This window comes from Haemaphysalis longicornis, unplaced genomic scaffold, assembly GCF_048455015.1.
Source record: "Haemaphysalis longicornis isolate Haplotype H1 unplaced genomic scaffold, Haemaphysalis longicornis Haplotype H1 scaffold_26, whole genome shotgun sequence".
Lineage (NCBI taxonomy): Eukaryota > Metazoa > Arthropoda > Arachnida > Ixodida > Ixodidae > Haemaphysalis > Haemaphysalis longicornis.
The window spans coordinates 2,751,809-2,767,157 of NW_027526319.1; the positions used below are offsets into that span (position 1 = coordinate 2,751,809).

Consider the following 15,349-nt stretch of genomic DNA (forward strand, 5'->3'; position numbering starts at 1 on the left):
CTTGCTTAATGGGGACACCATGTTATGCTTTGGCAAAGTTTGGTGTTTACAGGAACGGTTATGGAAACTGGGAAAATACAACATAATGATAATGGCTCTAATAAGGTAGCGCTTCAAGGGTGAAGGAAGTCTCAATAAGCACAGCAGAGACACTATTCACAGCTTGAATTCAGTGGTCAGTTTAAGCCGATTTCGAAGTCAGGGCCCAGCAATTTTGGCTACTGCTGACTATTACGTGGCATCGCCAGGCCAGGCTAATCACCAACGTCTTAACAGAAAACAAAGCAAAGGAAAACTGCACATGGCTCCTGGTTTGTTCAGTCAAAATGAGGCCTTTATTTTTTAATACACACACACAGGCAAACAAACAAAAAAAGCTGTACGAGGAAAGCCAGAAATCAAAAGCGCATGAGACGTCTCTGTTGATTCTCCGGGAAGAGAGCAACTTGGAGGGAGTCGATGCTGGTTCAGGGCTCACCTGAAAATGAGGTAGGGTGCAAGCTTAGCAGGGGTGGCAACCCTGCACTCTTTAAAATGCGGAGAGTTTTTAAAATGAGAAAAAAGCCTACCAGCTGCATTCATACAATGTTGAGCCCACTATCTGCTCACTTGCGCAGAGGTTGCAGATGCAGCCAAGTAAAGCCCAATCATGGGCGACCACACAAATGATAAAAACACCACGAATAACATCCCACATGCTTTGGTACAAAAGTGTAGGGTGCTGACATTGTTTAAACAGTACGATACATTGCTAAACCTGCCCCACAGGGGTTATTAAGCATGCAGTAACTTGGAGTTCATCTGGGATTGTTTAAAGGAGCCATGAAGACAAAATACAAGTTCGTTTTATTCGAAAGCTTTCGTGTTTTATAGTGCCCCAGCACTTGTCCGGATACAAACGATGCTTTATTCACTGAGAAATCAATTAATTTAAGTTAAAATTTTGATTTCCCCGCTAAATCGTGCGTTTCCGTGGTCTGCAATGACATCACAGGAACCTTGATTCACGCGTCTGCCGTACAGTGTGGACACACGTATACGCTGGCGCCGCCATTTTGGGTCACTCGCCTCCGAGCAAGTCAGTGTATCAAAATCGAGCTAAAATTATGGCCGCAACGCGGTTTACTGGCAAAGCTTGAATCATATCTGTTTCGCATTGCTGGGTATCATGGGAAACGAAAAGAACGCATTGAGCACGCTGACCCAATTGCAGGGGCATGGGACCGTTCAAAGGGTGTCTCCACCCTGCACAGCGGCGGTAGCTCCGAGGTCTTCGCGCGTGTTTACGTTACTGAACCTAGATGGCGCCACCATACCGTGGCAAGCCGTTTTCTGCCTTTGGTTTGTTTTTGACCGCATTTAAACCTGGATGTTTTTGTTCTGGGAGAAAATTTAGTGCTCGATCGACAAATATGGTCATGTAAGACACCGGTGCTTACGTTAATCCGCTAGTGTCGTCTGAGACAACCCCAAAGCTTCGCAGTGCTGTGCAGCTAAGCCAAGCATAGTGCGTGCAGTACCAACAGCAGTACACATCAGTACTTCTATGTTACATGTGCTTTCTTAACTTCCACTGTTTGTCCCAACATTCTTATTGCTTTAAAAAAGGATGTGCCCTAAATTTAAGCACAAACAGCTCGTTCTGTAATCTTATAAGCTCAGCCTAATTTGCGTTTGCTTTAGCCGGCCTCCGCGAATTGCAGAGCAGGCTGGTATAACATCATGGGTTCTGTTGCGGGAAATGAGCGAGTGGGTCGCATGGCCGTTCCCTTTTTTCCCCAATTGTATAGCTTATTTGAGCGAAGTTTACTTTAAAACTGGTGTCAGTACGATTCTAACGTGGCCGTCTTTTGAATGAACCAAATTTGTGTTTTGTCTTCATGGCTCCTTTAAACGGTACGATACATTGCTAAACCTGTCCCACAGGGGTTTTTATGCATGCAGTAACTTGGAGTTCATGCTGAACTGGTGTAAACAGTCTTTAAAAAGTTTTTCCTGCACCCCCAGAAGGAAAGTTTTAAAGATGCGATTGTTATAGGAAATGCTGCTGCTATTAGGGTACTATATGAACTAGATAGTGCACTGCTACAAAGGCACGTCTGTCCCGACAAGTTTTATAAGGAGTTTCAAGCCCATGCATACGAGAGCAGTACACTCTGCTGGGGTGTAAGAGAGAATTTTGAGGACTTAGACCTAAAATTCAGGTTGATCAGAGACTAAACTTCAATGACCAGACAAGGTTGGAACGTGACTGACACAGCCCATGCATCATCTCTGCATAGTGGCGAAGTCTACTAAGTTTAGAAAAATTTTAAGTGTCTCAGTTTATGAATTGATGTTTAATGGCGCAAGGGCAACTAGGGAACTAGCACCAAAACAACAGTAATTTAATGGGATATGTACCGTATTTTTTCGCATAATGAACCCACTCGCGTAATGAACCCTCCCCCAACTTTTCTTGTTGATTGATTGATTGAACAACTTTTTATTAGCCCAGATTTTTCACTTAACCATCGGTCAGGAGTCCTTGGTCCCTGGCGGCAGTCATGGCCATCTGGATGAGCCGGGTATGGATACCCGGGTCGGAGCTGAGTAGCGCGGTCTCCCACTGCTCCTTCGAACTTATGCTGAGTGCAGGCAGCCCTGCCTTACTGTTTTGGTAGTCATTTCTCTGGAGAGGGCAAGACCATACCATGTGATGTAGGTCAGCCCTGTCACCGCACGCCTTGCATTTATCTGAATAGAGCCCTGGGTAACATAGGCTGTAAGCCACTGGATTGGGGAAACAATCTGTCTGCAGCCATCGCCACGCTACTGACTGCCATTTACTCAGTGTCCTGTTTGGGGCTGGGTATTTGGCCCTTTCCAGTCTATAGTGGTCAACTATGTCTCTGTAGAACACCAGCCTGTCCCTTCCCGACCGTCGTATCGAGTGCGCGTCTGTGTCAGGAGTTTCGACATCGGCTTGGTCAATGAAACCTCGAGCCGCGTCATGCGCACACTCATTCCCGGCCAGGCCAGAGTGTGCCTTGCCCATAGCAGATGTATTCTGCCGTGTTGCTCCATAGTCAAGCCGGATTTTAGAATGCGAAACGCCTCGGCTGAGATGCAGCCCCTCGCGTAGTTTAGTATGGCGACTTGGAGTCGCTTACTATAACTTTGGTCTTGGAGGACGCGACCATTGCCAGGGAAATGGCCACCTCCTCGCCAACCTCCGGGTCCGTCGTCCAGACCGAGCCGGAGGCGATGCAATCGCCCTGTCGATTCACAACCGCTAAGGCCATAGCGTCGCGGCTGGTATATTTGGCGGTGTCCACGTACATCACGTCCTCGGATTTCGCGTATCTTCTGTGCAGAGCCCTGGCTCTGGCCTGTCGTCGCTCCCCGTTATGTACAGGATGCATGTTCTTAGGGAGTGGAGGGATATGTATGTGGGTCCCTATCTCCGCTGGTATTTCGACTTTCGCGCCTTGCGCACCTCTGTAGTTTATGCTGAGAGAATCTAGTATTTTCCTCCCTGTCTGACTCTTGGAAAGCCGTTCCTTTTGGGCGGTTAGCTGGGATTCTATGAGCTCACTAAGGTTGTTATGGAGGCCGAGTGCTTCAAATCGTGCATTCAATGCAGTTACAGGTATACAGAGAGCTTCTTTTGTGTGCTCTCCTTATCATAGCGTTTATGTTGTTCTCCTCGTCCAGCTTTAGGTTCAGGTAAGGGGTACCGTATTTTCCGGTCTATAAGTCGCACCCCCCTCAAAATGACAGTTTTTCCAAAAAAAAAAAAACGTAAAGTCGCACTGGTGTATAAGACGCACCGGTGTACAAGACGCACTTGTTAATTAGGTAACCTCATAATGAATCAGACTGTTAGAAAGTGCGGCGAAAGTACATGGTTGCGGCGGCCGCCGCCTATGAACGCATCCCCCGGTAAGGAGGGCTAGACACGTGCATATACCGTCCAAAGTCAAGACAGAACTAAGTTCTCAAAAACGGTTTATTAATACACACAGATGGCATGTACCTACAGACGGCGTTTAGGCAAAACCATCGAAGTCTTCTTCCACCGACTCACTAACAAATAATTCAGCAACTTCAAGTGGTAGTTCCGCCGGCGCATCGCTGTCATCCTCCGACTCACTGATGTCTTCTTTGCCAACATCGTCACCACTCGCAGACCACATCACTCCTACAACTGTTTTTGTAGAAATGGAGTCCCAAGAGTCTGAGACCCATTTGGCCACCTCTCCAAACATTGCGCGTCTCTTGCGTGCTGTCGTAAATCAGCACGATAAAGATGTCATGGCGGACGGAAGCGGCTCGAAAATCGAAACTTATCAGCAAGCTGTCATTTTAAAAATTAGCAGCATGTTTACCTCCTTCAGAGTAAATCTGTAATAATTTATAAGCTGCATTTTGTTTTTGCAACTTAGTTTGATGTTACATTGAATTTATTCTGAACTGTAGTTACTGCGCATGGCAGGAAGTTGCGCTCAGTTGTCGCAGGCTATTATTATTGCTTTTGACTAGAAAAAGCTGCGAATTCTTTGGTTTGATGTCCCCAAGTGACATATGGGCTACGAGAGACGCTGTAGCGGTGGGCTTCGGATTCATTTAGACCATAGAGCTGTGTCTCATAACGTGCGCTGGCCATGTGCGGCCGACGCGAACTAGATTTAATCCATAAATAAGTCGCACTGGTAGATAAGACGCACCAAAGAAAATTTCAGAGAAAAAATGCGACTTATACACCGGAAAATATAAATATGGTAACGTATGTGATCCTACTTAAAACAAAAGCCTGTACCAATCTCATTATGTTAGGCTCTTTCATTCCGTGGTGCCTGTTTGCGATGCGCGAGATGAGCCGAATTGTTTGATGGACGCTTTTTTCCAGCGCGCGTATGGTTTCTATGTTGTGCCCAATGGCCTGAATTCTTAGGCCCAGGATCCTGATACTCTGAACTGTCGGGATACGCTGCGTACCACCTGCAAAAAGGTGAATGTTCGGAGTGGTCGAGTCGGTTTTGCGCCCTCTGCTGGTCGGACGGTATATTAGCAGCTTTGACTTTTGTGGGGAGCAACTCAAGCCTCTCGGTCCTACATACCCCTCTACAGCCTCGATCGCCCGTTGTAGAGTGTCCTGTACATGCCCGTCGCTACCCCCGGCCACCCAGAGCGTGACATCATTGGCGCACAGGCTGTGATATAGTCCCTCTATGTCGTTTAGTATTTCTGGAAGACCCATCATGGCCACGTTGAAAAGGAAGGGCGGGAGGACAGACCCCTGAGGCGTACTTCTGCTCCCGAGGTCCAAAGTGAGAATTTACTTTTTTTTCACTGAATAAAAAATGCGGCGATATGTTTTTATTTTAAGCATAGTTGCTGATGCTGCATGCGATCGCAGTAACTTCATATCGTGCTACAGTACGTGGAGAAATGCTAAAAATGCATTCCAAGAAAAACAAATCTCATATTGTAGCCGGAGACGTGAGCGCGAATGCAGTTGCTTAGAATTTAAAAATTGCGCGTTTGCGGTGCGCCACCTATTAAATGCAAAACAAACCTTGTGCCATATAAATGTTGCGGCGTGCGAACAAAGCACCAAACATACTCCGCACTCCTTCCCTGCTATTTGATCTTTAATTTTGTTCCGCCAGCGTGAGAACAAAGTACTAAACGTACTCCGCACTCCTCTGCTCTTGCTGTTACGCGACTTCGCCATTACGCTCCGTGGTTTTGTTGTTCAGCTGTGTTCCAACCTTTTTTTAGTGCTGTGCAGCATTTTAAACTACGGTGGCGGAGAATGCACTGCACATGGAAATGGCGCAGCTGTGTGGGACTTTAGTGTTGACCCAATGTGTGTTGGCTACGGGTGAAAACGAGAGGTTTTCGGGCAATGAACAGGGGTCGCTGTGTGTTTCGTGGGCCCAAAGGAGGTTTGCCGGTGTCAGAATAGAAATTTTGGAGTGCCTCGATGGCACGGAAGACGGTGCCGACAACAAAAGTGCGGCCGCAAGCGACTTCAGTGAGGAGGGAAGCTCCATGGCAAAGGGGGACGATGGCGAGTTGCAAATAAAATATAAATTTCATTACATAATTACCTACGTGTTTTTACGAAAATGGTAAGGCTCTGACAGTGCTTCTGTTAGCAACCTTATCGTATGAAATTTCAACTTTTAAAAATCTCTTGCAATTGTTTTCCCGCATAATGAACCCTTCCCCCAATTCATGCCGAAATTTCCGGAAAAAAAGTGAGTTCTTACGCGAGTAAACACGGTAACCATAAAATCTAAAATATGACTGAAAGTAAAAGTGAAACAAAACAAAGGACAATTAATAGTCCATTCAGTGCATAGGGCCAGGATGATTATGTGCAACATCACAACAGCTGCAGATAGCTTATCTCAACAGGAAGGGTTGGTTCATCGGCTAAAATGTGTAATAGGTGCAGTGGAATGGGTCATCTCTAGAGTTTAGGGAAATGTTTGTGTCTATGTGAATTACCGATAGGCCCTCCCCACACCTGCTGCACAGGGGTCTGAAATCCAGTGAGAAGGTGGGAGTGTGTCGCATGGGTGTGGACTATCCATAACCACAAGCCTTGGCCGAGATGAACGCTACATAGACTGTACTCCACTCACCTCCTTCATCCCTCTATTTCTGTCTTCCTATCCTTTGCACCCCCTTTCCCTTCCCTGGACTGGGTTGTATGAGGGTGAACTTCCCGTTGAGTTCAACAATATCCCCAGTTCTTTTCTCTTCCCTGCCTTCTTAATGAATCACCACCACCACTATCCATAACCTAGCCAACGTCACTTCAGTGTGTCTGTTGAGAGAGTCGGTAGCGCGTCGTCCCAAGTGTGGCTGCATTATGTGTTGCTTGTTGTCTGTTCACTCCACTGTGCTTGCCATAATGTTATGAAGGTGCTGTGTGATGTGTGGCTTGGCGTTAGCGTGGGGTACTGTTGTTATGTCCACAGTGGTCCAGAGTGTATGTAGCAGCAGCGGCCCGCTCATCAGGAAGGAACCTCATTGCCGGGGATCCCAGCACGGAAAAAAACCACATTGACAATGCGATTTTTGTACGGCTTGTGTGATGCCAATGCTAGCACAACGCTCAAAGAATCTGTATACATGATGGACTCAAATTTTGTGTTCAAGAACGTGTTGTGCAATAAGTAGTATGCCATGTGCTTTCGCTGAGTAAATTGAGGTGCGCATGCTCATGGTCCTGCACGCATCCAACGTTTGGCCCATGAGCAGAGCAAGACACCATGGAGAAAGTTTTCGATGCATCACGGTAAAACTTTGCTCGCTGATATTTATGCTGCAACGCCAAGAAGTGCTGCAAATCGTACTTCTTGGCACTTGGTTCGTGTCAAGTTTCATAAAAGATAAATCACAACAAATAGACTGCAGTTGCCATGATGCTACAGTGTTAGTAAAAGATGATGTGTGTACATCCAAAAACCCAACAGAAAGACTTGCTCTCACCCTCAGAGAGAAGGCCAAAAAAACCGATAGGCGATTTGTGAAGAGCTGCGTTGAGGATGTATCGTTGAGGACAGGTTTAAAAAGATGGTTATCCAATCATGAAACCTTAAAAATATATAATAAATCTATGTACATTCGTTGATGTCCCAGGCACTATTTGTTAAATTCGACGTGCAGACTCTGGGTTGGGCTATTGTGAAACGTGCTATACGCAAGGTGAAAGCCCAAGTGGGGCCTGTATCATCTTTAGTGTTGTTTTTGAACCACAAAACAAACAGAATGACCTGCAGAATGTTTATCGTTTTCAGGCGTTTATGTTTTGAGTTGTTTGATGTGCGAAATGAACACGAGTTTTTCATCAAATGTGACACCTAAACACTTGTGCTCCTTTTTTACGGGAATCGAAGCACAATTAAGGGTAATTTGAGGGTCCACATGAATCCTGTGCTCACGGAAGAACACAATGCAAGTACTTTTGCTTGGAATCAGTTTAAAATCATTTAAGTCTGCCCAGCTAGCAAGTTTCTCAACACCAAGCTGTACTGGACGTTCGCAGATTGACATGTAACAGGATTTGAGATATTTAAACATCGTCTACATACATGGAACAGGAAATGGTTGGTGGGAATGCCTTTTGGAGAAAGTTCGTCTTAACTATAAACAATGTGCAGCCTACAACTGCACCTTGTGGCACACCATTTTTGTGCACATGTATCCTGGACAGAGCTGACCCTACCTTAATGCGAAACATCCTCTTAAATATGCAAGCATAAATAGTGTTCAACATGTTGCCTGACACCAAAGGAGTTAAGCTTGCTAAGGATGCCGTATCACCAGGCTGTGTCGCAAGCTTATTCAATATCAAAAAATACCGTAAGGTACAATTGGTTATGGACGAATGTGTCATTTATGTAGGATTCCAACGCAAAAAGTTGATTGTTGGTAGATCACCCCACCCTCAAGCCTGGTTGATTTGATTGATTGATGTAGGGTTAACGCGTCTATGCTACACAGGCGATGAGTCGCGCCGTAGCGGAGGGTTCCGGATTAATTTTGACCACCTGGGGATCGTTAACCTGCGCTGAAACGGGCATTGAACCTGTGTCCTTGTGCACCGTGAAGCCTGCCTGGCAGCTCTCCAGTTTATCTTCTCGAGAAGCTTACAGGCAGCTTGTCACGGCAATGGGCCGATAGCTGTTGGGAGAGGAAGTGTCCTTTTCTCATTTAAAAAAGCCACTACTATGGGCCTCCCGCCAAGCCCTGGGAATGTGCCCCGAAAGCCATATTTTGTTGTATAAGTATAGCAGTGTGTCAAGAGTGTCTGAGTATAGGTGTATCATGGAGTACGTGATTATTGTCTGGGCCTGGAACTGAAGGCTTACAAGTACTTCAAGCCATTTTCAGCTCATGAAGTGAAAAGGGGGTGTTGTAAGATGCGGTTGACGTATTATCTCGCCAGGACGTCTTTTCGCTAGATGTTTTGTGTTTCATGAAAGTGGTTGCGCAGTGTGCAGAACTGGACACGTGTTGAAAGCGTTGCGCAAGTGTGTTAGCGTAGCCTTCGAGTGTATCCCCTGTTGTGCTGATTAGCGGCAGGCTGCGTATCTGTAGACCTTTAAATTTACGTATTCGTGTGCAGACTTTACTGCCCGCCTGCAGTCCTAGTTCCACCAGGGCCTCCTTGGGTTGCAAAGGGCACCTGAGGCCTGGGAAATGAACTTTCCAGCGTTGTTGAGGATGTGCGCTGTGAGGCGTTGGACGGCTTCATTTATATGTAGCTGTGTTACGGATGTGGTGTGCAGTTTTAATGTTTCTGTAAATAGACTACAGTTTGCTCGTGCTTCAGTAAACCTCCTATGGGAAGTAGAACTACTGAGAACTATATATGTCAGTGAGGTAGGGAGGTGGTTACTACCGTATGGGTTAATGTCCACATTCCACTAAAGAGATGGGAAGATAACTGCAGAGCCAATCACTACATCGAGGTGTGAATAAGTATAGTGTCCTATATTGTGGTATGTGGGCTGCTTTTTATTAAAAAGACACGCTTTTGAGGATGTTAAGGATGTCTCGATGAGGCGACCCCAGGCGTCCATGCAGGAAGAGCCCCAAAGAGGGTTATGTGCATTTAGGTCGCCTATAAGTATATATGGTTCAGGCAACTGATTATCAGTGCCCCTGAACATCACAACTGGACCAGCTGGAAAGCAGGAGAGATGTATATAGAGCAAAGTGTTATGAACCTGTTACATTTAATTGATCTGACTGCAGCAGCCTCACGGACAGTGTCTAAATTGAGAGTATCATCGCATGCAGTGGCGTAACTAGATACCGTATTTATTCGAAAATAGGTCGAGCACGAATATAGGTCGACCTCCTAAAAATTGAAGTCGCCGAAAAAAAAATAATTTATTCGATTATAGGTCGACCCATACTTTTAAGAAAAAAACTTGAGGAAACTTTTTAAAACTCCCATTTATTTACAACGCGGTCACCTCACTGGTCGGAGCCACACACTGCGTCGTCGTCGGAACTTGCGCCGCATGCGCCGCAGTTCATTACCCACCCCCGCCCCCGACTGGCTTTGAAGGCTGAACGGCCAATCCCGCCTCGCAGCGCTAACTGTTGAGCTTTGGTCTGAATATCTTCGCAGGACACTCGGTGTCCTTTCGCACACTCCTCTTCCACGTGCAGCCGGAGTTTTTTCTCGAGAGCATCGTGCCTCCCACCACAAAACGCACGACGCAGTCCCCTACAAGCAAAAAGTTCGTCCCGCTGTTTCCGCCATCCCCTGATCTGCTTTTCATTAACGACTAACTCTCGCTGAGCGGTGCAGTTGTTCAAGTTCTCAGCAAACAGGATCACCCGGCGCTTAAAGTCTGACGTGACATCGCATAATGCGTACGAGAAAAACATTGTGTGTGGAAATCACAACGAAGCAAACACAAAGAAAGCGCATGAAACGGAGAACCGGAGATAGTAGAGACAGCGAGCGAAGCAGGCAACGCCGTTCCGTTCACGAGGTGGCTACGCTAGGTGGCGCAAGTCACCTTTACCCCCACCTCGCGCTAGCCGCTACCGCGGCTCCGAAGTCACCAAGCCAAGCCAATCTGGCTCTCTAGCCAGTACGTAAGCTCGCTCGTGCGGTTCGGCCGCAGGTAATGCGCGATGGCCGGCAGTGACTGTGGGTGGTTTTCTTACGCTGATTGTTTTGTTATTTTTTTCCTTTATTTTCTTGCCTGTCTTTGTTCTAGATGCTCCGCGCAGCCGCCTCAAATTGAGGAGCGCCGGGCGCGACGGAGAAACGGATCGCTCGGTGCGCTCGCCATTTTTGATCATGACTATAGGTCGAGGTTCTTCGGTCACGATTATAGGTCGACTCTCAATTTTTAAGCACATTTTCGGAAAAAAAAGGTCGACCTATATTCGAATAAATACGGTAGGCTGGCGCCCATGGCAAGTATATATATTTTCACGCCCCTCATAATAATAGTGATAGTGATTATTATTATTATTATTATTGTCGATATCAAAGTGTACAAAATAATTAATTGCCCAGAGGACTGTCTCGCCCTTCAACATGACATCTCATCTTTCGCGCGCTGGTGTGCTGAGCAGGAATTCTTAACTATAATAAAACCAAAGTTATCACCTACAGCCAGAAAACACATCCTTTCCAATTCTCTTATACCCTTAATAACGCTCGTCTGTCAAAATATTCCGAGGTTAGAGATCTTGGATTGCTGTTCGACAGTTCCCTCAGTTTCACTCCCCATGTACGACAGATGGTCGGGCGGGCCCTCCGCTCTCTGGGTGCGGTGTGGCTATTGACTCTTACGGACCTGTTAAAATTCAAAATGAGGCAGGCACTGCGAGCAGGAAATTTGTAGACCTAATCAAGTTCTACCTAAAGTCTTTGCTCATCAACTACAACGATGATGTAACCGTTCAGTGTGATGGCATAGGAATAGGTTCATGTATAGCGCCGCTGCTTTCCGACATCTCTTTGGCGCAAGGCAACCGCATTTTGGAAAATGTATTACAAGATATGCATGTGCAGAAACGTTTCCTGTATGTGATGATTGTTTAGTTCACTTAAAGCCAAGCACTGACATTGAAAGTAGCATCCCTATCAGTGAAGCATTTGAGACTACGCACTAGGACCTGGATTTCACATGTGAAAAACCTGCTAATCATGCCATCTAATTTCTTGACATTAACCTAAAGACCGGACTGTCCCACACATGCTGGTGCTATTGCACGAGAGGAGAAAAGGCGCTGCTGCCGTACGATTTGGCACACTCAAAGTTGGTGAAAAGAGCTATTGCCACTTCTTGCATGTCGCAAGCCATCAAGAAATCTTGCGAACACAGAGTATGTGAAAGTCAGTCGGCCCAAATTGATCGCTTAACAAAAAGTGGGTTCACTGTCACATGCTTGTCTCGGTTGCAGAAAAATTGCTAAGAACCATGGCAAAAGGGACTGACAAAGAAAAAGATAGCAAAAAACCAAAGAAGCAGCCAGTCGTTCTGCAGCACATTCACAGTTTCACACAAATTAAGGAAGGTTGGCACGAGGCATGAAGTCCCGGTGCTTTTTTTGGCAACGAAGAAACTAAAAATGCTGTGCAAGATGGCTAATCAAAATAGAGACGCTAAACAAACAGGATGCGGTGTTAAGGGGGCAGTTGGGTCTTTGGGGCCAAAAACGGTCAAAAAAAGCGTTTTCTGAAAAATGGCATTTTCGGCCTTCACGGCCATTTTTCTATCAGTCTGTAAATTTCCTCATCAAAAGGAACCATATTTCGTTGTTATTATATTATAATAACATTTTAAAGTGCACTCTACAGCTCAGTTAGCACAAAATTCGATGGTGAAATAGCACTTTCCTTGCAATGCAAAGCTAGCATTTCATCCTCAGATATCTCGGCACCCAGAGCAGGCACAACTGTACTTTTCTTTTGCTTCTGATACCGAAACGCGTGGAGAATACAATGTTGGAAACAAATTTTTCAAATGGAGGCTTTGGAAAGTTATTATTGTGTTCAATTGGCACCACCCGCGAGCCATTTCTGGCAAAGCGTGGGAGGAGCGAAGTTCACTGTGCTGTAAAACGACGAAAAATAGCTGAATCAAAAAAGTTCTTCCTACGTTGTATTCCTTAGTCATTTGTCTGCCTAGCGACGTGGTAATTGCCACTCTGTGTGGAGTGGTTATATTTTGCAACTGTGACCCAAAACAATGGCAACAATTAACCATTAATTAACTCAACATATAATCAAGTTACAAAAAATCTAATGGCAGATTTGAAATCGGCACAAAAGACCCTATAATGTAGTGCAGTTTCATTAAAATTGGTTGGTAAATAAAAAAATAGCTCTAAGACCAGTCTGCCCCTTAGGCACACGAACAATTTTGTCGCCTGCCACTCCGGGGTTGTTTGCAGGACACCTATGTCTTGCGGGAGAACTTAGATAGCACTACCTGGGCAATGCATTAATGAAAGGCTTAGAGAACACAACAACCTGCGCAAGAAAGTTTCAGCACCAGGACACTTGGCTGCCTACTTCGCCAGACGTGATTGCTCCGCGCAATTTTAACGCACCGCGATCCTCTTTAGATCCCCTGACACGCTCACACGCAAGATTTGGGAAGCGTTTGCATTTTGGAAAGAAAAAGACTGTCAGTTCCCTGTCGATTGCATTAACAACGGAAGTGGCATTACTCGATTAGGCCACGAATGCGCAATGATGAACATTGTATTTATTTTAATCGATAATGATTACCCCTTCCTGTTATGTAATCTGAATGTTTGCTTAGAATCTGTTGTTGGGATTAAAAAATAACTTGGTAGCAAGCGCTTCACTCGTTTGTGCAATCCTTAATCCTTCGTCTAGCTTACACCAGCAATGCTTCGATTCGAAAACCAACTAGCCCCATTCCAAGCTCTGGTTTGCTCTCGTGGCTGTTTGAAGACTCTCAGTGCCCTCGCAGTACTAAGTTCTGAGTAGCAAGGAATTTTATCCAGTGGAGGACTCTCGTCAAAAGTTCACGCCGCTGGTGCTTTTCTTTCTCCATCTGTAATTGAAGGTCGGCACCAATTAAGTTTACTTTCACTGTGTAAAACACATTCGGTGATTTTTTGCATTTTCGTGAAGCATAATGCTCTTGTGTGCCTTCCACTTGTTAAATCGCCCTTCTTTCTCCAAAGATGATACAGTTAAACCTCGTTATAACGAGACGGGCTATAACGAAATAATGGGTGTTGTGTTGTGTTGTGTTTTATGGCGCATAAGCAACTAAGGCTATCATGCGCCAAACAAAAGGTTTTGTGTTTTTTGTGGATAATAACCGATTGCTTTATCTTGTTATAGCTTGTTTAGAAGTGTAGCTTCTTTTAAAAAACTAAAGACAGAGGGAAGTTTGACAACAGCATTCTCTCCTAGAAGTAGGCTGGGGTGAAATGGAATTTGCTCGCTGTAGAACAGCCTAAAATGTTTTTTCCTCAAGGCCTCGAATTTCGTACATGAGAATAAGATGTGATTTACTGTAAGTTCCTGGTCACAATCTTCACATCTCGGTTTGTCTTGTTTCATAAGAAGAAAGTTATGTGTAAGATGTGTGTGTCCAATGCGGAGACGGCATAAAATCACTTCTTTGAGGCGTTCTTCATGTCTGCTTGATTCCCACTCTTCTATCGTGGGTTTAACCAGGTGGAGTTTGTTGTCGATTTCCTTATCCCATGAGGACTGCCAAGTTTCCCTCAGTTTGCTCTGTATAAATTTCATGCAGTCGCTGTGAGGAATCTGTACTGTCTCTATTGTTCCGTTACCCGCCTGTGCGGCACATACGTCGGCTCTCTCATTTCCTTTGATTCCCACATGGCTAGGGACCCAGCACAACTTAATTTCCTGTCCTTGTGTTGTGATTTTTACCAAATTGTGTATTATTTCTCCTACTAGAGGTTGAGCTGCATTTTTGTATTGCACTGCTGTGACTGCGCTGAGAGAGTCTGTATATATAATACTGCGTTTAATTTTATTCCTCATTATCCTTTCTACCGCCACAGCAATGGCATAACATTCAGCTGTGTAAACCGAAGCGCACTGGGGTAGCCTGATCACCTTTTCCCATTTCCCTTGCACTACTGCACTCCCAACATAGCATGATGTTTTGGAACCGTCTGTGTAAAATGAGGTGTAGTCTTTGTATTTTTCGTTTAGTGCCAAAAATTCCTGCAAAATATGTTCTTGCGATGTCTGCTATTTTTTAAAGGCGTGTTAGTGTGAAGTCACATGTTGTAGGAAAACTATACCAAGGGGGTAGTTGGTTCTGTCTATGGGAAATTTGAGGTAATGTGTGCAGCGTAGTAAATTCTTGGCATCTCTCTTCAAACCGAAGAAGCAATGGTCTGATAGCTTGGGGTTTATTATTGAACAGTGTTCTAGATGGGCATTTTGTAACTATGGGGTAACACAGATGTTTCGGCAGTGAACGGATCTTTAGTACGTATGAGCATGTGAGCATTGTTCTTCTATATGTGAGTGGTGGTTCATTTGTTTCTACGTAGAGGCTGTTAATTGGGGATGTCCTATACGCCCCAGACGAGAGACATAAACCTAAATTGTGAACGGGATCCAATCGTTTCAAGTAGGACTGTCTCGCGGAGCCATAAACAATGCTACCATAGTCTAGGCAGGAGCGAACAACGGAGCGATAAACTTGTAGAAGGCATGATCTGTCGGAACCCCAGTGTTTCCGTGACAGAACCTTAAGTATATTTAGAGCTCGCGAAGCTTTCTTTTTAAGCATATTGATGTGGGGCAGGAAAGTGAGTTTTTTGTCGAACATTATGCCTA

General features: G+C 45.3%; 1 protein-coding gene across 2 annotated transcripts in view; it reads right to left on the reverse strand.

Annotated features, from left to right (window-relative positions):
- Positions 1 to 15,349, reverse strand: part of LOC144172803 (uncharacterized) — a 63,304-nt gene continuing 47,955 nt past the window's right edge. The window contains exon 10 of one of the 2 annotated variants that reach the window (XM_077701421.1): positions 1 to 478. Coding sequence is in view for 1 of the 2 variants with exons in the window: in XM_077701420.1 (XP_077557546.1) it covers positions 468 to 478 (11 nt within the window). In the remaining variant the exon portion in view is untranslated. The remainder of the gene's footprint in view (positions 479 to 15,349) is intronic. The other variant, XM_077701420.1, reaches the window with a different exon arrangement.